At 58.0% G+C, this 25,337-nt stretch overlaps 1 protein-coding gene across 1 annotated transcript; it reads right to left on the minus strand.

Moving 5' to 3' along the window:
- Positions 1 to 695: 695 nt before the first annotated feature.
- On the minus strand, positions 696 to 25,255 carry TKT (transketolase). The gene is made up of 14 exons (XM_081819158.1): positions 25,043 to 25,255; positions 15,645 to 15,762; positions 14,673 to 14,786; positions 13,829 to 13,926; positions 10,170 to 10,361; positions 8,025 to 8,143; positions 6,394 to 6,587; positions 5,470 to 5,634; positions 4,230 to 4,386; positions 3,959 to 4,089; positions 3,289 to 3,372; positions 3,090 to 3,183; positions 1,663 to 1,785; positions 696 to 982 (listed from the first exon to the last, which is right to left on the minus strand). Exons 1-14 carry the CDS (start codon positions 25,147 to 25,149, stop codon positions 807 to 809), a joined length of 1,872 nt encoding a protein of 623 aa, XP_081675284.1. The 5' UTR covers positions 25,150 to 25,255; the 3' UTR covers positions 696 to 806.
- Positions 25,256 to 25,337: the final 82 nt, after the last annotated feature.

Below are 25,337 nucleotides of genomic sequence, written 5' to 3' on the forward strand. Positions count from 1 at the left end.
CGTTGGTGTGTCCTGGGCCAGGTTCTGTGCGTCTGGCCGCAAGCGAGGCCTCCGGTGGCGGAGCGCGGCCAGCAGAGGGCGCTAGAATCCTGCGGTCACAGGAGTGAGACCCAGCGGCGTCCAGCCCCTCTCGGTGTGACAAGCTCCTGGGCCAGCTGTCAGGTGGGATCCCAGGCAGCAGAGGCAAGACCTGGGGACCTGCGCCTTAGCAAATCGAGGGGAGGCAGTTCTGCACACGGGATTGAGAACTTCTGGGTGGTGGTGCCGGGCGGGAGCCGGGCCTCCCGGTTCCCCTTGCCCCCCGCCGCTCTGCCACCCAACCTGAGGGTCCCCTTCCCCAGGACGGGGACTGCCGTTTCCCTCTGCTCCTCTGAGGTTACTGGTTCGGGAGGCTATGGGGAGGAGCTGGGCCTACAAGCAAATGCACTTCCCTTCCCCGGGGGGGGCCTCTGACCACAGGGCCGTGGGGCCTTGAGGAAGGGGAGGCGGGGGCCAGCTGGCTGAGGGTGAGGCCAGAGTGGGTTCCAGCCTCTGCAGCCGAAGGTCTCCCGGTGGTGCTTGGGGGGGAGCAGCAGGTCTGGTGGTTGAGGGCAGATGCTGGGCCCAGGGGAGGTGACCGCCCAAGACTCGGAAGTCTCACCTCCGCCTCTTCCAGCACCGGCTGCATTCTCCTCAAAGAAACACTTCCGGGCCAATTCATTTTTCTCAAAACATACATTTTATCACTCCTCTCCGTACATCTTTGAGCACCTTTGCCAGAATTTCAGGAATGTGGAGATTCCCCCCTCTCGATCCCCCTACCCTCCCTAGGCCTTGGCGACAAGGTCCCTCACAGCCTGTGCGATGGCGTCCCTGTCGATGCCAAACATCTTCAGCAGCTCGGCCGGCTTCCCGCTCCTCGGGACCTCGCCCACAGCGAGGCGGGAGACGGTGATGCCAGGCTCGCCCGCTAAGGCAGAGCACACCGCCTCCCCTATGCCGCCTGCGTAAAGGAAAGGAGACGAGTCAGGAGACGCGGCCTCAGGGTGGGCAGTGGGTGCGGCGTCCTCGGCCCTCTGCCAACCCGAGTTCCTTCCCTTGCCCAAGGAGGGCGGACACAGCACATCCACCACCCTCCGCCGTGCCCATAGCCAGAGCAGACATCATCAATCGATCGTGATACTTATGCGTCCTCCTAAGCCCAAATGTGGCCTCTGAATCATTCTGAACCCCAAGCTCTGGGAAGCTGTCCTGGATGAATGAGCATTTGTACCTGACCCCACGTCTGAGCCCATCTCTTTCCCCGGATCCTGCCCTGGAGGAGGGGCGGTGTGTGCTTGCGGAGGGCTGCTTTGCGAAGGACCCGTAGAAGACAGAAATTCTGCACAACGGACCGAACGCTCAACTATGTCAGGCACACAAGCGCCTTTCTCCTCTTAGCAGCAAAGTCACGATCCTTCTGGGCTCCCAGGGCAGCAGGGGCTCCAAGGAGCCATGCCAGCAGCCAAGTTTGCTGGGTCCCTGGCCAAGCCCGGGGCCAACAGGAGGCCAGGTGCCAGCTGCCGTCCTGGGGCAGGAGGGAGGAGGGACGTCCAGCCCTCTGCGGCCCTTTGCCTGTGGCCCTGTGCCCCCAGCCCTGCCCTGACCCGTCTGCCCCTGGCTCTCTGGCCCACGGCCTGTTACCTTCGTAGTAATGGTCCTCCACGGTGAGGATCTTGCCTTTGGTAGCATGGGCACTTTCAAGAATGAGATTCCTGTCCAGGGGCTTGATGGTGAAGGGGTCCAACACACGGATGCTGATCTTCTCTGTGAGAGGAGAAAACACAGGGGCGTGGCTGAGGGGGAGGCGCTGGGTGCCGTGGGGGTGTCCCAAGAGTTGTCACACAGTTAAAAGCCTGGGCCTATCCCTATCCTGGGGAGACCAGCTGTCGTTCTGTTCCCATCACCTGGCTGGTGGTGGGCGGCCCCCTCAGTGGCTTGCCCCCTCCCTCTGCTTATCCGTGATGCCCATGTCCTCTAGCATCCTGCACCCACTGATTCTGGAGCGTCTGGTCTCAAAGAGGAGAAATGCCCTTCTCTCTCCCCTCACATCCGGGGCCAGAGGATCTCAGCCTTTGGACCATCAAAGAACACTGCGTGGCCTGGCAGGGGCCCACACAGCTTCACTTCATCTTCCCAGACGCCTTTGAAGATGCAGGGGAAGCCGGAGGACAGTTCCCAGTGTCTGATGTGAGACAGGGCCAGGGGCTCGCCGGAGGAGGGGAGGGGAGCTGCGGCTGCAGGTACAGGGGCCAGGTCGGGCGAGGACCCAGCTGAACGGCCTCAGAAGGACGAGTCCGTCTCTGCCATGCCTCCTCAAGCCCTCCCCGGGGATCTCCGGCCCTGACAGGGCTGGGCCTCCCCTGGCTTCTCTCCAGCTCCCTGGAGCTCTGGACACATGGTTCCTTCTGCCCGGGCCTCTGCTTATCAGTTCCGACTCACATCTGAGGTCATTTTCCTAAGGACACCCCTGTCTGCCTTCTCCTTCCTGCTCAGCACGGCTACACCGTGGCGGCTGCTGTGACTCTCTGGAGCTCCTACATCCCCTACCGTGTCAGTAGCTGACATTTGTGAGCCTGCAATGCTGATGATAATAATAATAATGCTAGGTCACATGGATTAAATCCTCAGGACAGCCCTCCTGGGAAGGTGACATTATCTCCACTTTATGGATGGGGAAACTGAGGCATGGAGATGCTGAATAATCAGTTCAGGCCTACTGGCAGGCTCTAGGACCGCTGATCGGACCACCGTGCTGGGGCACCTCAACCCCAGGGCCATGGGGCAGGGGCAGGGGCAGGGGCAGGGCCTGTGGCCACCGCAGCCCCAGCTCTCCCCATCACACTGGCCGCACAGTCAAAAGTGCTCAAAAGGTGGCTTCAGTGGGGTGCCTGAGCGGCTCAGTCAGTTAAGCGTCCAACTCTTGATCTCAGAGTCGTGAGTTCAAGCCCTGTGTTGATACAAGGTGCCTTTTATTACGATCAGCATTTAATCGAATGAAATTCCTTCTCACTCCCAAGACCGTGTACGCCGTCGGCGCCTGATCTAAGACTGGCTGGGTTCCCCCTCACCTTTCTTCAGCAGGTCGGCAGCAGCCAAGGCCTCGTGCAGGGTCACTCCGGCCCCGATCACAGTCACCTGGTCATCCTTGCTCTTCAGGACCACCTGGGGAGGACACCGGGGCCAGTGAGGCTCAGGGACTGGTGGCCGGGGGCGGGCCCTGGCTTCAGACGTGCTTTGGGGTCTCACTGGGGCGTGCGCAGGACTGACCTTGGCTTGCTTGACTTGGAAGTCCTCGTTGTTGTTATAGATGATGGCGTTTTCTGGGCGGCTGGTCCGGATGAAGCAGATGCCCTAGAATGAAACACAGTGACAAAGGATGACAGGACGTGGCATGCACGGGCAGCCTTGGGGAGTGGATTCTTTCTAGAAAGGCCACTGCTTCTCACTCGCAAACGTCCACCACGCCAGCGTCCCCACCTCATGCCAGCTACCCCCCCACCCCCGGAAAAGGGACAGTCTTGTCCTCTGTAGCGTGCACCCCCTCCGGACACTCGTCCTGAGGGAGAGCAGCCCCGTGGCTTTGCCAGCCCCAAGCCCCACACGGAAAACGGCTTTTCTTTCAGGTAGGCTGGTCTCTCAGCGGGGCTCATAGTTCCCAGCTCATTCTCTGTCTTGGAGAACCCAACTCCGGGAGCAGATAGGCATCAACAGCCAGACAGACACGGGCTGCCAGGATCCTCATGGGCTCAGTGATCGGTCGGCAACGTCTGCCACGCAGCAGAAAGCGTGGCGTGTGTTTTGTGTTTCCTGGTCTAACTTCCACAAGCCACAGGCACCAGCGGCGAGGTCAGGAGACACCCTGTGGGGCAGTGAACGGCCAGTGCTGCGCCGGCAGGCTGACCCCCAGCCCCACGTCGCGTACGGCCACGTGACCAACCTTTGTATTGGCTGCTAATTCCACCGCCTTCTCTGTAGACACCCCGTCACTTGGGTAAAAGACCGTTGCAGTGGGGATTGACCGAAACATGGCCAGATCTTCCAGAGCCATCTGAGAGGGCCCATCTTCCCCTGGGGTACGGGACAGGACACAGCGGAAGTAAGCCCCTCACCCACGGAATGGAATCCGGCCCGCCCCCACCCACCCAACCTCCTGGTCCAGAAGCCTGGAGAAGTTACAGGTGCAAGCCTCCTGGCCCCGTTCAACTCACCGATGGACACACCGCAGTGCGAACCACAGAAGTTGACGTTGCTCCCAGAGATGGCCGCCATGCGAATCTGATCGAAGGTCCGTGTGAAGAAGGCCCCAAAAGTGCTGCAGAAGGGCACCGTCCTGTTGCGCGTGGCACAGCCCACCGCGACACTGACCTGGGGAGCAGACGGGGACGGCGTCAGCCCCAAAGAGGAGGGAGAGGGTGGCCGGGGAGCCCAGGAGCTCACGCCCCTCCTGAGGGTTGGGGGATTCAGTCATCCTAGGGACTAAATTCTCCTCTTCCCATGCAGGAGATTCCTGTGCATGCATGGATTCCACAGTCTGTCTGATATCAAACTCCTTTGATTTGAAATGACCACTTCAAAAATTCTTTAAAATTATATTCCTGGGGATCGTTTTTTTCCTAGCAAACAAGGAAGGCCTTTCAGAGAGTAGGCTAGGAGGCTCGGACATAGACGTTCCATCCTTCCCAGGCTTCTGCAAACCCTGTCCCCATCGTCCTCGCCAACCCCAGCCCTCTGTGGAGACCAGTCCTCCCTCTGCACTTCTATGCCTGAGGAAGCTCCAGACCCAAATCCCGGCAGGCCGTGGCTCCAAATCAGCTCTGGAACCTGCCACCTGACGTGAGCCACCTGCTGTGGCCTCCCCAGCCCACACACCGTGCCCATTTAGTCTGAACCCTCCAGCTGCCAAGACCAGAAGCCCCAGAGAGACAAGTTCAAGTACAGCTGGAGAAGGAACTCTGGATATGGTAGGGCCCGGCGGCCTTCAGAGAGAGGAAGCTCTAGGTGCTAGGGGCCTGCAGGCCAGGCTGGGCTCCTCGGCGAGACGACCATGGCTGCTGGGCCCATTATGTTCCAGCCTTGTGACTGGGGCTCCCCACCACCTGGAAGGCCTTTACCCCAAGAGACAGCCCACTGACCACCACACGTGGCCTACAGACAGCACTTCCGGTGTGCACCTGCAGCCCATTCAGCTCTCCTGTCTGTACACTCATCTAGTACGTCTGCTCCCGAGCATCACACATACATGCCTCTCCCTCGCCGCTGCAGTTACTTGAGGTCAGTGCCGGGTCCTAGCTGTTCCTGGGGTCTCCCCGGGCTCGCCTCCAGCACACACCTGGCATTGCCAACATAGCCCAGGGGAGCAGGAGGACTTCAGCCCTGCCCCACACCCATCGGACCTCAGCCCCAGGCTGTGGCTGGCCCTGTGCCCACCTGCCCACCCCTCGCACCCACCATGTTCTGTTCAGCAATGTAGCACTCAATGAAGCGGTCTGGGTGCTCCTTTCTGAAGATCTCTGAGAAGGTGGAATTCTTGGTGTCCCCATCGAGGGCGATGATGCGGTCGTGGGCACGGCCCAGCTTGGCCAGGGCCTGTCCATAGGCCTTGCGGGTGGCTATCTGTGGGGAGGAGAGCATGGGAAGTGCCCTGAGCACTGGGGTAGGCATGTGGCCTGAAGCCTGGGTCAGCCCCTGGAGGTCACAGCTTTTAGGGAGGAAAAGGATTAAAATAAGGGTAGAAAAGGGAAGTTCAACAACACACAGTCCCGGGGAAATGTAAGTTCTGTAAGGTTGCCAGTGGGAACTTCTACACTGGATGTCTCCGAAGTCCCTAGAGGCCCTGATTCCCAGCCCGGCTGTGAGCCACTGGAGCTGCAGAAGATGTTCTAACACCCCTGTGACAGAGGTCTGAGCTCACCCCACCCTGCACAGGAATACACAGAGGGCCAGGCAGTCCGGAAGCCTGGTGTGGGTTCATATGGGGGAGGGCCCTGGAGCAGGACAGGCCTGCCTAGGCTCTGCTAGGCCAGACACGGGGCAGTCCTGAGCTCAGGCCCAGGGACTCAGGCTACAGGGCCAGAGATAAGGGGATAAGATCAGGTGCTGTGGGCTTTGATCCCAGCGCTGCCAGTAGCTTGCTGTGTGACTGTGGGCCAGTCTCTTGCCCTCTCTGAGCCTCTGCAGGTAAATAATTTCACAGTTGGCTGTCCCCATGGAGGAGATGGCAGGATCAACACCTAGGATTCCTCCTCTCCCTGAACTAATCTCTCCTCTCTCCCTTTCCCAGCCCCCCAGAGACACATCTCGGCCCCAGCCTCAGGGAACCAGAGAATCATGGCCACCCCAGCCAGACCAGAAAAGCAAGGCCCAACTCCGTACCTTCTCCCCAACTTTGTAGCTGGGTGGGCTGGGCATGCGGATGTTGGTGATGTTCACTGAAGGGGCATCCTCTTGTGGAGGAGTCACGAGGATCTTCTTTTTGCTCTGGATCTGGTTGTGTATTTCCTGGACAATCTGATCAGCCATGTTTTTGGGGAGGGGCTTCCCATGCCAAGCCTCCTTATCCTCTATCCCTGCGGGTACAACAGAGGAGGGCAGAGGGCCTGGTAAGACCGTAGCTCCCGAGGACCAGGAAACTGCTCTGTGGGGCTGACTCTCCAACAGTTGAGGGCAAGCCAGGAGGCCTCGGCCAGGGCAGGAATGCTGTGAAGCAGAGCCCTGTGTTGGGTGACCCTGGTCGGGTGACCAGGAGTCTGTGTGCCCGGCACCCACCGAACAGCTGCCAGGTCTCCAGGAGCTGGCTCACAGCCAAGTGCGGGGGCGGGGAGGGGGGCATGCATGAGCCTCCGCACCACCTCCCCACCTGCAGGGAGGGATCTGCTGCAGAAATCCTGCTCGGTTTGTTGAATGGGTCGGTCAAGAGGGAGCCTGGCCGTTAGAGGGGAAGCTGAGGCCCAGAGCAGGGTGAGCACTATCCAGGTCCCCCAGTGCACTGGTGTGCAGCAGAATGGCATCCAGGGGCATCCCTCACCACGCTGCCTTGCTGTGTCGGGACCAGCAAGCCCCCTCCTCTGAGGTCACCTCAGCCCAGGCAGAGCCGAGGACTGACTCTCCCTCATAGCACCCAGCCCCCCTACAGGCCCCCAGGAGCCCCCAGAAGCTTTGAGGTTTCCAGACCCTACTTGGCACTAACACCTGAGGCATCCATGCCAGGTGGTGACAATACCCCAGAGTCCTCTCCTCGACGTGCGCCCCCTCCCTGGAAGGTTCCGGAGCCATATACCTTCCCCCACACAGCAGTGCATGTCCTCATTTGCCCCAAGTCCACGTGGGCAGGTGGGCCAGAGGGGGGCGTGTGGCACAGAGAAGCTGGGTCTGCAGTTAGGCCCCATGTGCCTGGGCACGTGCCTGACCCCTTCTAGCCATGTTCTCCCATGTGTAACGGGCTAGGGCTGTCTCCGCCCGAGGGGTTTGGAGTCCAAGGGGCCTGCGTGCTGGGCGGCAGCACCATTCTCGGGCCCAGCCAGGAACCACCCTCCAGACCCTTCAGGGCTCTCTCTGCCCAACAGGACCTTGGAAGCCCCTTACCACGGTGCGCAGGGTACCCCGCTTACCTCTTCGGGGAGAACCTGGTCTTCCCAGGTTCTCCGGACTCTGTGTCAGCCCTTCCGCTCAGGGCAGACAGCTGGATGCGGTGCAGATGACACCCGAGGAGGGTGTGGGGGACTGTGTCACACCTGTCCTTTCTCCTTACCCGCGGGTCCTCCCGCCCAACCTGGGCTCCAATCCTGGCTCAGCCACGCGGACTGCTGAGTTACCTCATGGGGCACAGCGTCCCCGGCTCCCCCTTCCCCAGCCCAGTGCACCTGGTGTAAGGTGCCAAAGGCCTGGCACTTCCCCAGACATGGGAACTCAGAGACGCACCCCCCAGGGGAAACCCCCACCACCTCGGTTGGCCACAGGGCCCAGTGGCAGGGGTCGGGTGGGGGAGGAAGGGCGTGAGGACGAACCTGGGAGCCCCCGGCCCTTGAAGGTCTTGGCAATGATGGCCGTTGGCTGGTGCTTGGCCTGGCCGAAGGCTTTGCACAGTTCCTCCACGCTGTGTCCGTCCACGATGACGGTGTGCCAGCTACGGACAGATGGGTGAGAGTGAGCGGCAGGGGCCGGGCCCCCGGGAAGGGCTGCCCTCGCTCTGCCACACGGCTGCGGCCTGGGAAACACTAAAGGGGTGCCTGGGGGGCTCAGTCGGTGAAGCATCTGCCTTCAGCTCAGGTCATGATCCCGGGGTCCTGGGATCGAGCCCCGCATCGGGCTCCCTGCTCAGCGGGAAGCCTGCCTCTCCCTCTCCCTCTGCTGCTCGCCCCACTTGTGCTCTCTGGCTCTCTCTGTCAAATCAATAAATAAAATCTTAAAAAAAAAAAAAAACCACTAAAGACTTTGTTTCCACTTTTGGTTTTATTTTTTCTTTATCCTTTTTAAATTATTTTACTTCCTCCTACTTGCCTCTGAACAGATTTTCTTTCTCTTTCTTAAGATTTTCTTCTCTTTCAAAGCTTGGTTCATTTATTTTCTCTTTCGCTCCTGATCTACTTGTGTTTCCTGAACGCTGCATTGGGGACAATGCCCTGGGTCTGGAATCTGTCTGCTGTTAGATTCTTCAAGAACGTTTTGGCCTGACTTTTGTTTAGGGAACGCATCTGGTCACTCCACAGATGCTGGATGTGAGGTGCTGGAAACATTTATCAAACGGGCCAGGGTGCCTGGGCGGCTCAGTCGGTTAGGCATCTGCCTTCGGCTCAGGTCATGATCCCAGGGTCCTGGGATTGAGCTCCGCATCGGGCTCCCTGCTTAGCAGGGAGTCTCCCTCTCCCTCTGCCTGCCGCTCCCCCTGCTTGTACTCTCACTCTCACTCACTCTCTCTCAAATAAATAAATAAAATCTTAAAAAAAAGAAAAGAAAAACAAGCCAGGCCACCAAACATGTAAGGGAAAGAGCCGGGGCAGGGCACACTTTCTCTTTAAGGCAGTCCTTTCTGGGCCTCGGTCACATCAAGAGTAATAAAGTAGCAGCTAACGTGTACTGAGCGCCCGCTCTGTGCAGGCCCCGGGCCAAGCGCCACACACACGAACCCACCGAAGCCTCAGTATGACCCCTGGGGTGCTGTGGCTGCCCCCATTTTATAGACACGTAAACGGAGACTGACACTGAGGTTGGGATAACCTGCCCAAGAACACAAGGCAAGCCGGTGACACAACCAGGACTTCAGGACACAGGTTACAGACCCAGGGACGCTGCCAGGGTTATGCTCCAGGTCCCCAACCGGTGTGGCCTGAGGAGGCTCCTGGGACACCTGGCGGCCCAGTTTCCTCCCCTGTCCGACAAGAGTATTTCCTCTCCTCGCTTTCTCTATCAGGTCAGTCATCAGAGATAACAAACCCGCGGCTGCTGTGTAACCAGGGACTGCAACCCCACCTCGACCTTCTCTAGGCAGACTCATCTACAAAGCGTGGCCCCGGAGGCCCAGCGTCTTTCAGACTCCTCAGCTGAGGCTGAGCATGGGGGCCCAGGTCCCCTGGAGCCCCAAGAGCAGCTAGGCTTTCATTTGGGGCAGGAGAGGGACACTGAGGTGAGGGCCCCTCTGGCTAACACCCACCCAGATGACCTCCCTGCTTTGTAACATGGAACTCTGAATTCTCAACCACTCACGCCCCACGGTGAAGGTCAGAAAACCCCGTGTCCCACTTAGAGAGGCGGCCTGTTCTGCCCCCTCAGGCTGGCACAGGAGGCGGCCCCCAGACGGAGGCTCAAACCCTCAAGAGCCACATGTCCCTTAGCCTCACGGAGCTGGCCTGGTTCACATTGGGCCCCTCGTCCCACCTCAGCCAAGGACCAAGCGAGGAAGGGTGCAGTCATGTTACGTGGATGTGGATGCTCTGAGGACTATCCTGTCCCACAGCCTCACCAGTAAAGGAACTCACTCACACTGGGCCTCAGCCCACAGCTCCAGGCTGGTGGCCTGGGTCGCCACTTTTAAGTCTGAAATTGTGAGCCAAACGCTGAAGAACAGACCCCTTCTTTAGATAGGGCGTGGCCTCCTGCTGACTCAGGCCCTGAACCTGAAAAGCTCCCAGCTCGGGCCACAGCCCCGGACTTACCCGAAGGCCTCGCAACGCTTCTGGTACACGTCCACCTGGTGCTGCAGGGGGGTGGGGTCGCTCTGGCCCAGGCGGTTGATGTCAAGAATGGCAATCAGGTTGTCCAGCTTGTAGATGCTGGCGAAGGCCATGGCCTCCCACACGGAGCCCTCGGACAGCTCCCCGTCTCCCAGCATGCAGTAGACGCGGTAGCTGTGGAGAGGCGGTGGGTCAGGGGCTAGCCCCCCTCACCGGGGGCACCGTGCTGCCAGACTACCCCTCCTGGAGAGCCTGTCCCCCTGGGGACGGGAGTAGCAGCCATATGTGACACGCAACAGTGCTGTCAGTCAGGTCCCTGCTGCCCACGCCGCGTCCACACCCAGGGTTCTGCTCGCTAAGATCCAGAGAACAGGGGTTATTAGGGCGCTAGTAAAATGAGCAAGAACTGGTGGCGGAAGGGGCGACTACTCTCACTGTGGGGACAGGGCTTGAGCCACCTGCATGGGGTGGGTCTGCTTCCCTCCACCCATGGAGGAACTAGGAGTACTGGGGAGCCCTGGGAACTTGATCCCAGGAGTGGGCTGGGGGGGCCAAGATGTGCCACCAGGGGCAACCCAGGGTAAGCTGTCAGGTGGGAGATGGGTCACTAACAAGGGCAGCTGAGGACCGGGATCATGGTGGGGACAGTGCCTCATAGGATGGGCTGTCCCCAAGGTTCCAAGGCTGGCTCTCACCCCAAGATTCATGCCCAGCCCTACTTCCACCCCAGGGGCCTTGTCCTGGGTCAACAAGGCAACCACGATGGCTTCAAAGGCAGTGGGACCTGGTAAAAAGAGCACTGAACTTGGGGCAAGTTACCCAGTGAACAGAGCCTGCTCTGACCCCAGGGAGGGTGTCAGACACGGCCCCATCATCCCCAGGCCGGTGCGTGGCACCCAGGGGCTCCCCGAGCCGAGCGGCCCTGTCCTTGAGGTAAGTACAGTTGTTACTCCCAAATCACACAGATGGGAAAAGAGGCTCAAAGGTCAAGGGACTTGTCTAAAGGTCACACAGCTGGGGAGGAGCCGAGCGGGGATTCAAACACAGGTCGGATCGCCTGGCCCGCGCGATCCACTCCTTGCTGTCCAGGAACGCACACAGCTGGGGCAGTGCAGGGCCTGGCCGTTCTCCCCCTCCCGGCCCAGCGTCCAGCTGTGTGGCCCCGCGGGGTGAGGCTCGTGCGGGGACAGGGACAGGCTCAGAGGGGACACAGCCGCCTTGCCGCTGCAGCAGGCAACAGCCCTGGAGCTGGGGAAGAGGCGGGAGGGACCGCCAGGGCACGCCGTCAGCATGACTCAGCACTTCTGCCAGCTGCCAGGTCAGGGAGGTTCCTGCATCCTCCCTCTGCCCTGCCTTCCCTTCTGTGGCCTTCAGCAGGCCAGGCCCCCGGGGCCTGGGCCGAGAGCAGGGGTCTCGGGGCCCGCACTCGCAGGGGCCTGTCCCCGCGGCTGGTCTCCTCTCCCCTCTGCACGCCGCACTGGGGGCCCAGGGATGCTGCAGGGGGTTGCGTCTGGCACAGCAGCTCCCCAGAGTGAGCAGCCTAACGGCACCAAGGCCAGAGAGACTGGAGGGAATCTGATTTACCTGGGAAGAGATTCCAGGGAAACACACGGCCGCCTTCCCAAGCCCGCACCCCCTGCTGTGGAAGGCAGACTGGGGCCAAGGGTGGACACAGCCTCAGGCTCCGGTCAGGAGGGCGTGCTAGGGTCCCCGAGGAGACGCCGGGGAGGCCTGCAGAAGCTGTGTATTAAAGCTGCTGGATTTGGAGCGGGGGCTGCCAAGGCCCACAGTCATGAACTACCCTGAAGACAAGGGACCCTAACGTGTGCCCCAGACGTGTTTGAAAAGCACCTCAAATGTCCCACCACAACAGGCCTGCCCAACGGGTTACAGCAGATCCATAAAACAGAAAGACCATTACGCAATCGTTAAAACCAGCTCTTGACAGTTAGGGGAGAAAATGTGCACCACGTTTAGAGTTTTCTATTTTTCTAAAAAGAAGAATGTACAACTGTATACATACTAAGCGCTTCGTCAGACAATGGGGCCATGGGGCCCAAGAGGAGGTACCTGGCGGCAATGTTAACGTTAAGGCTTGGCCACTGAGGAGTTCACGAGGTTACCAATCCGTAAGTTTCTTCTCACAATAACATGGAGGAAATAGGATATTTTAAGTGAGATTCAAATGGGAGGTAGTTGAGAATAGGAAAACGTTCATTTCCTTTTAATGCGTTTCCATATTTTTCACATGAGTTGGTATTCGATAATTCAAACAAAATTATTTCAAAGAGAAAAGAAAGAGAGCCAGCTTGACCTACGCTCCCTGGTAGGTGGACAGGAGAGACGTGACCAGAGGCCAGATCTAGTCTATCAGGCCCCCAGCTCCGGGAGCAGGGTAGTTCCCCGGACAGCCCCGCCCCCTCCTCCCTGCAAGGTACAGTCCAAGGGCCTGAGCCTTAGCCAACCCTGGCTGCTGGGAACCCAGCTAAACTTCTCCCTACACTGGCTTGTTCCATTATGTTAGGGTCAGGAAATGACCCTTCACAGGGAATTACTTCAAGCATCTGTAGGGAATAATTAACTCACATCTCTGGTTCTGTGCCAAATAAAATACTCTTAAACATACATCCCATTCTTTGTGCCTTTCTTCACTTCACGGTGAATCACTTCTGGTGGAGCTGAGCTTGGCCCCAAGAGGGTCTGGAAGGCCTCACAGCCTCAGCTCCACTCCTAGAGAGCGGTCTCAGGATTCCCCCCTCCCCCGCCCCCCGCCACCGCATAAAGTAGGTGCTCACTGCGGTCCCTCTCTTCTCTGGGCCCACGGTCACCACCACACCATCATGACTGCCCTGCCTACGGCCCTTCTCTTGCCAGTGGGGTGGACTGCAGAGCACTGGGGAAGCCCAGCTGCAGAGCTGGGCCCTTCCTGCCACCCGCAGGCCAGGCTTCACTAGCCCCTCCTCCAGGAATCCTCCTACTCACGGGTCCCTCAGAGCAACCTGGGGACTCTTAATATACTCTGGATAGACACCCTGGGTTCAAATCCTGCCTCCACCACGAGGCAAGCATTTTACCTCAGTTTCCCATCTGTGAGAGGGGTACGTGTACTCATGTCACCACCCAGCCCTCAGGGGGCTTATCGGGGTGAAACCCTATAAAACACTGAGTGCGGGGTCCCAGTCAGTAAAGGAATGAAGGAGCCATCTGACGCATGCTTTCCTTAAGAGTCTGCGGCCAACTCTTCTCCCCTCCTTACCAATAAAGATCCCTGTCTGCAGGCCAAATCTTGCCACACCACACAGCCTTGTGACTGAGATCTGCCACAACGGGGTTCTCTTCCAAACTGCCCCGTGCTGGACCAGGCTGCCTGCCCACCCTCTGCTGGTCCTTCTCCCCAATGTTTGTCTCTTCTCTGACTGACAGGTGGGGCTCGGGGATGCCCAGAACCCTGCAGAACACATAATCTCCTTCCCCAAGATAAAGGCAAGTGGCTCGAGCCTGGCATGTGGCGCTTCGTTAGACAATGGGGCCATGGGGCCCAAGAGGAGGTACCTGGGGGCAATGGTTAAGGCTTGGTCACTTGGTCACTGAGGACCCCTCCCAAAACTACTGAGGGTAGGGTTGGGGAGTGGAAGCCTTACCTGGCTTTGTCGAAGTATTTGCCCGTGTAGGCCATCCCACAAGCGGCCCCAAGGCCCTGGCCCAGGGAGCCAGTGGCCACGTCGGTGAAGGCTTGTTTCTGTCATAGCAAGAGGGCCACAGTTAGTCACAGCAAAGAGCAGGCAGGAGCATTAACCCACCCACCCTCCCAGGTGATCCAGGTGCAGGCTGGGTGTGCAGAAAGGCCCAGCCCCAGGGCAGCCTGCACCTGGAGTGTGAGCTCTCACCCTCCAGGAACGGTCACGGTGGGTGCGGTTCACATACCAGCAGTGCTCATAAGGGAGCTGGGCGACCTCAGGCTCCCACATCACCCACCTCACCCCCACCCATGACAAGACTCATGAAACATCTAGCCCCACCGGGTGCCCAGATGGAGGGTGAGTTTTCATGGTAACCTATGAACTCCAAACACTTGCAGGCGCCAGCACCTCAGGGAGTAAGCTGGGACCCTTCCCTGGGGTGTCCCCAGCACCTGCTGCGACCCCCTTATTGACCTCGCGGTGAACCTCTTCTCCCCAGCTGTGTTGACGAGGCCAGGGCGGCCCCGTGGGGGCAGGGAGGCTGGGCGTATGGGGCTGGGGAGAGGTCTTCTCTGCAGCTGACCCCTGGGCTGGGGCCTCCAAAGGCCTTGCCCTTAAGCACCTGCTTGGGGTGAAGAGTGTGCCCTGGAGACACCGACTTCCTTCCTTCTTCACCTCAACGCCCTCTTCTCCCACTTTCAACACCCTCAGTTTCTCAGCGGGCATCCCGCCTCCCTTCCCACATGCCCTGAAAAACAGGAAGTGGACACAGAGAGCTGTGCTGCTCCTGGTGGGGTGTGCTCACCGGGACGGGGTGCCCGTCCAAGTCAGAGGTGATCTTCCTCAGGTTCAGCAGCTCCTCCTCGGGCAGGAAGCCGGCCTCGGCCCAGACGGCGTACAGGATGGGAGCCGCGTGGCCCTGTCGAGGCGGGGGGGGGGGGGATGAGCGGCGGAGGGGGCGTCAGCTGGGGCGTCAATACTGGGGGGCACACTGAAAGTGGGGTCTGGATGAGCCCGTCAGCCCTTTCAGGGAGGTGGCAAGTGAAGGCCACATCCCCCTTCCATCCCTCTGCAGCCCGAAGCTAACCACAGCCAAGGCCGAATGGGCCCTGGGACAGGTGCAGGGGGCGCACAGCTGTGAGGCCCGCCGATGCCAAAACCCCAGCAGGCAGCCGGCCGCCCTAATCCCCGGTTTCTGGCATGGGAGCAGACTTGGACAGACTTCTAAGCTCTCATGCCTGCCCCTGGGAGCCCAGAGGCCACGGTGCCAGGCCTGGGCGCAGGTGGATTTCAGGGGTCCGTGGCATGGTTTTTGGCTGGGAGTCTCATGCATGAGTGGTGGGACCGGGCGCCTCGGCCCAAAGCCTGCTACAGTGCTCCCCCACTCCCCAGCCAGCAAGCGCGGGCCCTGGGGCGCCGGCCCGGCCCAGAAACACATGTGCACCAAGCCTCAAAGCTGTACCCCAGACCTGCACTTGAGTCCTGCCTATTCATATGAAACAGGGGCAGAAGATCTGGCAGATCATTCTCACAGTCCCCGAGGGATTCAGCTGTTTATTTCCTAAGTACAGCGGCTGGGTCAGCACAGAGTAAGGCACCAAGGAGTGGGGCCGGGCTGGGCCGGCAGACAGGGAGTGCGGGTGGAAAGGGAGGGCTGGGGCCAGGCTGACACCAGGGGGGAGGTCCCCTCAGAGATCCCTCGCTGCCAGCACCTTCTCACTGCTCCAGGCCCATGCGCCACCTGGCCCAGGTGAAGGGGGGCCGGCTGGGCTCCTACCTTGGAAAGCACAAAGCGGTCGTTGTGGGGGTTCCGGGGGTCCTGGGGCTTGTAGCGCATGGTGTGGAAAAAGAGGACAGCCATGATCTCCGCGGCACTGCAGCATGAAGTGGGGTGGCTGTGGGCCAGGAGAGAGACAAGACCCATGCATCACGGCCCCGAGCCTTGGGGAGACAGGGCTCACCCCAGGCCCACATACGGGGACCTAGGGGTACATATGCCAAGGAGCCACAGGCCTGGCTAATCAGAGAGCCACACACTCCTGCTCCTGGGACGGCTGCGTGGGGTCCTAAGGACATCACTATGGGTGGCATGGGGTCACCCTCTCCCAGAGCCCAGAACGGACCCCATGCAAGGCAGCGCGGAGGCTAGAGGTTAGGGCCTAGATCCTAGGCTTCTAGCAGCAGCCGAGGAGCGGGGGCCCCGCTGTGTCTGACCAGCAAGCTACGGCCCAGGGGCCCTGCTCAGGACGCTGCCCACTCGCAAGGGGCACCCTGCCTTCCTAGCCGCCAGAGGTGCTGGTTCTCTCAGGCCATGGGGAGGCGGCAAGGGGGAAGGCTCATGGAATGGCCACAAAGCTCCCAGCAGCCTCAGTACCTGGAGTTGGCAGCCGGGAAAGTGGGGCTTCGGACTCTCCGAGGCATCACTGAGCTACTTGGCCGTTTTTCAACTGGCATGGGAAAGGCTAGCCATTAGGAGCCAAGCTTTTGTGCAGAATTTAAAAGGCAACACATATTATCTCATCTTCCACAAAGGCTCCGATCATGGAAAAACAACAACCCTTTCTGCCTGTCACAGGGGCAGAGGGGCTGCTGACAAAAGCAAGAGGCTGCCCTTCCAGCCCTGGAGTGGTGGGGTCAAGGGGTCTCCTCCTTTTTTTTTTTTTTTTTTGCCTTTTGCTCTACTAAATGCAGTTCCCTGCAAGTAACAATTTGCATGAGCAACAGAAAATGCAAGGGTCACACCTTAGCGGAGACTCGATGAGGTCTCTTAGGACCCTTGTGAGTCAGCCAGTCGGGGGGCCAGGACATGCTGGAATTCCTGGTCCACAGTTCTGTGAACAGGTACAGCCTCAGGGCACGGGCCTCCCAGCCGCCCGCTCCATGCAGCTTAGTGCAGCCCTCGGCGCTGCTCAGGGGTCTGACACGGAAACATGCCCGATGCCAAACCCAAGGGCACATGCAGCACCTGGAGTTCACGCGCCTCCCTCCTCCCCTGCCAGTCGACCCCCCATACTGGGTTAGGGGGTGAGTCACTCCCCGCGCAGACACATTAGTAGAGAAATCCCAGAACTGTCCATGCTGGTTTAGTACCACGTTCCCAGCACACACTCAGCTTATACTTAGCCATCTCTATGAACTCCCGGTCATGGGGAAAAGACATTAGGCCTGAAAGAGGGAGGTGAGGAGACATAAATAGGAAACCTTGCTCTGCGGGGCTGGGACCCCTCCCCCTTGTCCCTCGTGCTGAACTTAGCTGGAGGACAGCCCAGTCAACACCAGTCAAGCTGACCTCCTGCCTCCCCGGCCTCCCAGGGCAGCCCAGGCTCTGAGGATCCTGTCTCAGAAATGTGCTGATCCCATGAGGAGAAGTTGGGGAAGGGGGTGGGTGGAGAGTGGGCCAACCTGCGCAGGGGAGAAGGTGGGCAGACAGACGGCAGACAGATGCAGGAGCTCCCCCTGCCCCGCCCACCCGGTGAGCCCAGGGCAACATTCCCCCACAGGGGCTTCAGGGATCGATGATGTGGCTCAAGCCCTTTCTACACGTGGTGGAAGCATGCCCAGACCTGGCCAGAGATGTGGTGGGAGGGAGAAGGTCAGGTAGGAAGAGACACCAGAAGCTGAAGAGTAACCCTTCCCTGCTAGGCCCATGAGGGGCGAGCCTACAAGGTTATTCCCTCCAGAGCCCGCATCCTGGCCTCACTGCTTGCCTGTCCTCGTACCCACAGAGACAAGACGTACAGACCAAGTGCTTCACCTCCCTGAGGCTCAGCTCCTTCATTTGTAAATGGGGATGCTAGGTGGGGGCGTGGGGAGGCCCTATAAGATAATGCATCTGAAGCCAGTTCATCACTGGCCACCACCATCTCCTGGAAGACCAGATGCCAAACCGCCCGGTGCTTCCAACTCTTCATGTGCTGGTGGGAACCGTGACGCCCTGAGGACAGGAGGGAGGGAAGAACCGAGCCAAAGACTGAGATGGTTACTTGTGAGCTCAACCTACTACAGGGCCTTCAGGGCCGAGAGCGTATGGAGCCTGTGGCTTCCCCTGCAACCCCAACTTGTCTGGGGGGGAGGGGGACATCTGTGGGTGGAGCCCCCCCCGGTGTTGTGACACACCCATGGATGCAAACTGGCTAGACAGCTGGGGGGGCGCAGCGTGGGGGACGGAGGACACTTTCTGTCCTACCCTTTGTGACGCACAGGGGGCTACAAGTTTGTCCCAAACCTGCACTGGCCTGAACAGTCACTCCCAGTCCCAGTTTCGCCAGTCTGTGAAGGGGGCACTGATGGGGAGGGCAAGGCCTAAGTGTCTCAAAGGTCCCACCTAGCGGAAGACACATTCTTCCAGGCATTCCCACTCTCCTCCCTTTAGCACACACTCCACCTGCTCACCAGCTTCCCTGCAGGAGTAGAGAGAAGGTCCCTCACCCCTTGGCGAGGCTGCTCTCCATTACCAGGACATATGGCTGCTAGCTCCATAAAATGACCCCTCTCCTGCCATACTCCAGCTGGGCCCACATCACAAGGAGCCAAAAGGCTCCTCGGCAAATGAACAAACCAGGGAGGCCAAGCACCTACAACAGCCTCACGGAGGCAAGCCTCAGTGTGTAGAAGTACAAAGAGAAATAATCTGCTGTGAAAAAGAATTATGTAGTACCCAATGAAGAAACTAAAAACCACAAGAATTGAAAACCCATAGCTAAGAAACAACTTAAAAAGACAGTAGAGAGATAATAAAGAATAGAAACTCATGGAATGGGAAGCAAATATACCAAAAAAAAAAAAAAAAAAAAAAAAGCTAAGAGTTAGCTCCTAAAAAAAAAAAAAAAAAGAGTATAAATTTAGTAAACTTCTGATAAGGCAGGATCTAGAAAAAGAAAGGGCAAGTCCCAAAAATGGAAGGACAGGCCTAACAGATGATAGGCTACTCCAAACAACCTGATGCAAATAAATTTCAAAACAGAAAAATGTCTAGGAAAAAATAACTTACCAAAAATAATAATAATAATAATAATAACTTACCAAAACTGACTCAAGAAGAAATAGAAAACCCAAGTCATCTTTTAACGGTTACAAAGAAACCAATCAGCAGGGGCAGATGCACATTCCCTAAGGCCCAGCAACTGCATCACAGAAACCCTCCCCCAGCCAAATGTGCACGTGCCTCGCTTCAGATGTGCTCCAGGAAGGACAAGGGCTGTCCTTGCATTGTCTGCAGTGGCCACACCGGGAGGCACCCACGTGTGTATCAGCACAATAGGGTAATCACACTCTGCTCACAGAACAGAATGCTCTGCAGGGCAGTGACAATGAGTGAACTACACAGATCCAACACCAGCCTTCTCTCACAACTATACCATGCGAGCAAAGTGCACTGCAGAAGATCTGCAGACCAGAGAAGACCATCCTATTTATGGAAATATACAAATGTTATAAAATGAGAAGGAAAACAATGGAATGAAAATGCACAGTTCAGGGTGTAGCTCTTTCTGAAGGAGGAGGGACACCCAGGAGTTTTAAAGCACTGCAATGTCCTAGTTCTTAAGCTTGGTGGTAGGCACATCCAGGTGTATTATTTATAACTTACGTGCATCATTTACACTCTTTTTGAGGTATATATTTATTTAAACGAAAATACTCAGAAGGGAATCCCAGCATGCAGGGTGGAAGTGACCCTTGGAAGCAGTCCTTGTTCTTCCTGTTCCCGGAACTGCCCTAGCTGGAAAGACTCTGCCTCCAGACCTCACAGCAATTCTTCTGAGGTTTAACCCCCATGCCACCTCCTCTGAGAAGCCCTCCCTGACCACACTATCTACAAAGACCTCTTCTTCCCCTCACTTACACCTGCCACCACCTGACATGACATGGCTATTTACTGCCTGTTTATCCTACTGCAACACAAGCCCCACAAAGGTAGGGACTTTGAGCCTTTCCATTGTTGTAGGCTTGGGCCTGAACAGCACCTGGCACAAAGTGCACAAATGAATAAATGATGTATCTTGGCTCTGAGATCCTAGGGATGTGACCTCTCTGAGCCTCAGTGAACTTGGGAATAGTAACAGAACCTTGCCGAATGAGGGAGTGTGTGTGTGTAAAGAGCTTGGCACAGTTCCCAGAAAAATGGCAGTTGTTCAGTATTTTTGTTTAACGTATCAGAGATTAAGTCTAACCTCTTCCTCATTTTGAAGATGGAACCTCTAAGGCCCACAGAAGGGAAGTGACTTGCCCAAGGTCACAAATTCTACCATTAGAAGAGCAAGGACACAAGCAAAATGCTAAGAGAAACTGATGAGCACATAAAATGAGGTACATCCACACGATGGAATATTCAGGAATAAAAATTAAGTACTGCCACATGACCATATGCAGGACCTTCCAAACATGCTAAGTGAAAAAAGTCAGACCCCAAAAATCCCATTCTGTATGATTCCACTGATACGAAATGTCTGGAAGAATTAGATTTACAAAAAGTAGATTAGTGGTTGCCTGGGAGCTGGGGATGGTACAAATGAGCACGAGGGACCTTTCAGGAGTGATGAAGTGTCCTAAAAATTGGATGTGGTAAATTCCCTAAAACTTATTGTAAATAACTGTTAATTTACTAAATTTATGGGGCACCTGGGTGGCTCAGTCAGTTAAGCATCTGCCTTCAGCTCAGGTCATGATCTCAAGGTCCTGGGATCGAGTCAGGTCTCCGCTCAGCAGGGAGCCTGCTTCTCCCTCTCCCTCTGCCCCTCCCCCTGCTCGCACTCGATCTCTCTTTCAAAAAAATAAAATCTTTAAAAAATTTACTAAGTTTACTAAAAGCCACTGAACTGTACACGTAAAATATTATGATTTGCATATTATACCTCAACAGAGCTGTTGCAGATTTGTTTTTCAAAGGAGGATAAAAGATGGGGAGCAGCCAGTAGAGGAAGTTCTCAAATGTCCACATTCCCCCGTCCAGTTGTGCAGCCCTCAGAGATTCATTCAGGCTCCAAGTGCAACTTCTGAGCAAGAAGCCCGAACGGTGCATGCCCTAGTCAGCCAGACCCACCTGCTGCTGGAGTCTATCACCTCGGCCCCCACAGGCCCCCCTCAACTCTGAGCAGACCCTGCCTCATCGTTCAGGACAAGAGCACAGAGACTGCCTAAGGACCCACCTCTGGGCAGGTACCAGCCCTCAGAGTGCCCCGGACATCCAGGGCAGATAGCGGTGGTCTGTGGCAACAAGAAAGTTCCGGGTTTTGTGGGACCAGGCTCTAGTGACCACAGGCCTGTCTAACAAAGTCCAGGGATCAGTGCTCTGACAGGGGCCACAATGCAGGCAGGGCTGATGAGAAACCATGAAAACATCTCAGCCAGACCCTAAGCAGATTTCCGGTTTCAAGAAACACGGACCACCAGCCCTGCTGAGTTCAGAGGTCACTCAGGCAAAGAACTGAGTCACTCTAGGACAGCCTCGTGTTTTCACACCGAGTTGGGAAATGCTGCTGCTGGGGCAATCTCAACGGGCTGTACTCTTGCCTCAGTCAGCACCAGGCTGGGGTAGAAAGCAGCCCCAAAGCAGGAGGCCCTGGCAGCAGCTTTCTGACCAGAAAGACAGGGCTTCCATGGGGCCAGAGACTCAAAGGGGCCTGGGCCATGAAGGGGCCCTCTGAGCACTCAGCCAAAGCATCCCCAAAAGCCAGAGCTGGGGAGTAGGTGCTTCCAGTCCCTTCAAAGTCACATGGGCCTCCAGGATGTGAAGCCCGTAAGAGCAGGTGGCAGGACCCCAGAGCTTGCTCATTCCACTCCCCCAGTCCCACTCCTGAGGGATCCACTTGGAAAAATCACCTATCTATGGACTTCTTTAAAGATAGAGAAACTTCCCTGGGATGGGAAGGGCCTTCCTGACAAGGGCACAGCCGCTCAGAACAGAGCTGGGGTTAGGTTCCTGTCTCCTGGTGCCCACCAGCCAGGTCTGGCCAGAAATGACAGCCCCGGGCAGCCCTCCCAACACTGGGTCAGAGCCCTGGGGACTCCTTAAAGGCACGGCCCCCACCGCCATTCAGGCCTAACTCTGAAGGGGTCCACAGACAACACTTAGCGCTGTTTGGACAACGCCACAGCCGAGCCCGGGAGGATGAGAACTAGAAAAGCTTCATCACCAGCCTCAGCAGCCGGGCCACTTCTGACAAGGCCACCAGGTTTCACTTTTGTGAAGCCTGGACGAGCTGGCTCCTGCCACCGTTCCCGCAGCATGTGGAGGAACAGGACCCCGGAGCAGCTCCGGCCATTGTCAGTGCTGCCCCCACAAAGGGCTCTCTGTGAGGGCTTTGTCCCTCAGCTCCTCCGACACAGAGGCCGGTGTCCTCACTGCCGAGGGCCTGCGGAGCTCCACGGACATCGGGTCAGTGATGGCACAGGAATGGGAAAGCTACCAAAAAATCGGGACCTCCCCGCATCCTGAACCTGGAATGTGTGAGCGCAGCCCCTGGGGGGGACCACGGAAAGACCCCAGGGCGTCAGCTCCCCACAAAAGGGGCATCCTAGGGGAGGCTCACTTGGGCTGTGGCTACTGCCCAGACTGGGCCAGGGCCTCAAGGTGAACATCTAGGGACCGGAAGAGCGCCCTGCCCCCAAGTCCTCTGTGGCCATCTTGGGCGCGCACACACCGCTCAGCACACACCCCTAACCACCCCTCTTGTGACCGTGGTTGTGTAGCAGCATTACTTCCTACTGGAAAAACAAAGTCGTTCTCTAAGTCTCTCCTGCGTCTTTACACACTGGCAAACACACAGGAATCAGTCTCAGACACTCTCTTTGTTTTGGCGACTGGACACTTTTGAGCTCAGGGAGCTCCTCCAAAGGCATTACAATGTAAACCTGCATGTAACTCTCAGCCAATACAAACTGTATCTTTTGCCTGTAGGTTTTTTTTTTTTTTTTTTTTGCCTGTAGGTTTTTAACTACCTAACAAAGTCCCAGGAGACCCACCCCACACCCCTTTCTTTGGGAGCCTCCCCACAGCTGTAATGTTGCGTTATTTCTCTCCGAGTGCCCCCAGACTGACTGACATCTGCTATTGCTGCACCTGGTCGTCCCCTCTCCAACTTCCCTTTGGGAGCCCCCTAAGGTTGTAATGTTAGGTCATTTCTCCGAGTGCCTTCAAGCTGACCCGACTGATACCCTCCATCACTGCACCTGTCTTCTCCTTTCCAACTTCTGTTGTCCAGCCTGGCCCTGCCTGGCCAGCCCCAGAAGTCTTACAATCAAGACAAGCCCCTCGCTGGGCAGCGCGGAACAGAGAGCCACCAAAGGCCAGCTTGGGCAACTCGCCGAACACCCTGGTCTCAGGAAATGTAAGAGCATCTCCCTCAAACAGTTATTCTCAAATTGCACAAGGCAAGATTAGCAATAAAGGATGCTCTGTATCACGCCAGGGATACCTATTTGGGTGCTTGGTGACCCTGTAATTGTCTGCAGGTCATGTCTAGCCCTGCAAGATGCTCAGATATGTAACACTACTTAATCAGGTAACTGCTATCTCTCCAGCTAGATCCCCAAGAGCCTGGCTAGACAGTTCCTAGCACACAGTAGGGCTCAATAAAGCCCTTCGGGGTGAGTGACCCCCTGAAATGGTCAAGGGAAGGGGACCCAGTAGTACCCAGCAAGCAATACAAGGTATGCGGACCTACTGTGTGCCAGGCTATGGAGAGGGCACCGCGAGTAAGCCAAATCCCTGCCTAAGCAAGCGACACCACAAAGAATGGGTAAGTTTGACATAAACCCAATGGAGATAATGGATCCAAAGCATTCATGGGGTTGGGGTGGGAGAGAAGCCGCCTGCCAGGAGAGGTCTAATCCCTTCTGAGAACTGGATGTCTTAAAGGCACAAATGGTGAGTGAGTACCCATCCTGAAAGTCAAAAGAGATTTACTCATTAATAATATATCCTGTATGACACTGGCCAGAAGCTAGAATTTTGTCATTGTTCCCAGGACACAGCTTGGTTGGAAGGGTTCCTGGAAATCACCCCCTACCCCCTATCACTTCAGTCCCACACAGTGCAGTCTCCCAGGCCTCATGCCAGGGCCCAAGGGTGGCGCTGGAACCCTTGAAACCATCCAGTGCATGGGAGCTACTATTGTTCCCATTTTACAGAGTGGGAAACAGCCTCTGAAGTAACTCACTGGCTCACCCTCCCAACCACCTCCCCAACACCTCCAGCTGCAAGGTGGCCTGTTATTATCAGCGTCCCTGCTACCTTCAGAGGAGGCTCCTTGGGATCAGCAGCTGCCTTTCTGCACCTTCTGAGCCAGAAAGGCTGGCGGGAAAGCATGTTGGGGGATGGGCCTCCTGTCCCTCCTTTGGGGAAAGTGCATCTGGCAGCGGGCCCGGCCCTGGAACTCGGTCCTCGGTTCTCTTAGCCTTGCAAGTCTCCCCTCCCACTCCTCCCGCCTCCAGTCGCAGGTCACATCTTCGACCTCCCCTGCACGCCGCGTGCCCGGGTTCTGCACCCACATGGCCACCTTCCTCCCCACTCCCCAAGCCTGGCATCTCAGCAGAGGCCCTGCTCCAGACTCGGACCCCAAACCAAGGCTGGCAGGAACGTGAAGCGGCGAAGGGGCGGAGTCGTGTGAGGTGGGGAGAGGACCGGGCCCCAGTCTCCCTGCAAAATGAGGGATTAAAACAGGCGCTCTCGCGTCGAGCAGCTTGCATTTCAATTCCAGCTCTCGCTGTGTGTCACACTGGGCAACTGACTCAAACTCAGGGCCACGGTTTCCCTCCCCATCCGCAAGGTGGAACGTTGGCAGTGGCGCCCACACAGGGCCGCGCGTGCAGAGCGCACCGCGCAGGGCCGGGCTCTCGGCGACAGCGCAGTCACGGTGGGCCTCCCCGCCCGGGATTCCCGAGCCCCGTCCCCGCGCCGCGGAGCAGTTGGGGAGCCGGCGCCCGGCGAGGGGCAGGGCCGGCCCGAGGCGCAGCGGGAGCCCCGCGGCCCTGCGGACGGAAGCCCGGGCGAGAGCGCGCGCCTCAGCGGAAGGCGCCTCCGGCCCGGGCCAGGCGAGGCGCGCGTCCCCGCCACCTGACCGCGCCCCGGCCGCCTCCCTCGAGGAGGCTTCGTGCAGCGCGACACGGAGCCGGCGCGCCCGCAGTGACCGCGGCCTCCGGAACAGCGCCCTCCCGGGCTCCGCGGCGGGCACTCACCCCGAGCCGGCCGCCGTGGTGGCCTGGATGGAGCCGATGCGCAGGCGGTTGGCCATGTCCTTCAGGGCCTGCAGCTTCTGCTGGTCAGGCTTGTGGTAGCCCTCCATGGCGCGACCGGGCGGGCACGAGAATGGGGAGGACGAGGACGCGGAGACGGACAAGCGGCGCGGCGGCTCCGGGGGCGATTGGCGGCGGCCGAGGCCGGGCACCGCGCGGGGGCGCGTTAAGACTCCCCGGGCCCGCCCACGGGGGGCGGGGCGCCGGCATCACCCCAGGCCTCCGAGCCGCGGCGGGC

Source organism: Leptonychotes weddellii, chromosome 1, assembly GCF_054177405.1.
Source record: "Leptonychotes weddellii isolate Sample4059 chromosome 1, ASM5417740v2, whole genome shotgun sequence".
Lineage (NCBI taxonomy): Eukaryota > Metazoa > Chordata > Mammalia > Carnivora > Phocidae > Leptonychotes > Leptonychotes weddellii.

Bases quoted from the DNA above. Each gene is read 5' to 3' on its own strand.
- TKT (XM_081819158.1), bottom strand. From the start codon at position 25,149: ATGGAGGGCTACCACAAGCCTGACCAGCAGAAGCTGCAGGCCCTGAAG. The intron at 8,144-10,169 runs GTAAGTCCGGGG...ATCTGTCCGTAG, and splicing joins AAGCGTTGCGAGGCCTTCGG to CTGGCACACCGTCATCGTGG. The intron at 983-1,662 runs GTAACAGGCCGT...TCCTTTACGCAG, and splicing joins GGAGGACCATTACTACGAAG to GCGGCATAGGGGAGGCGGTG.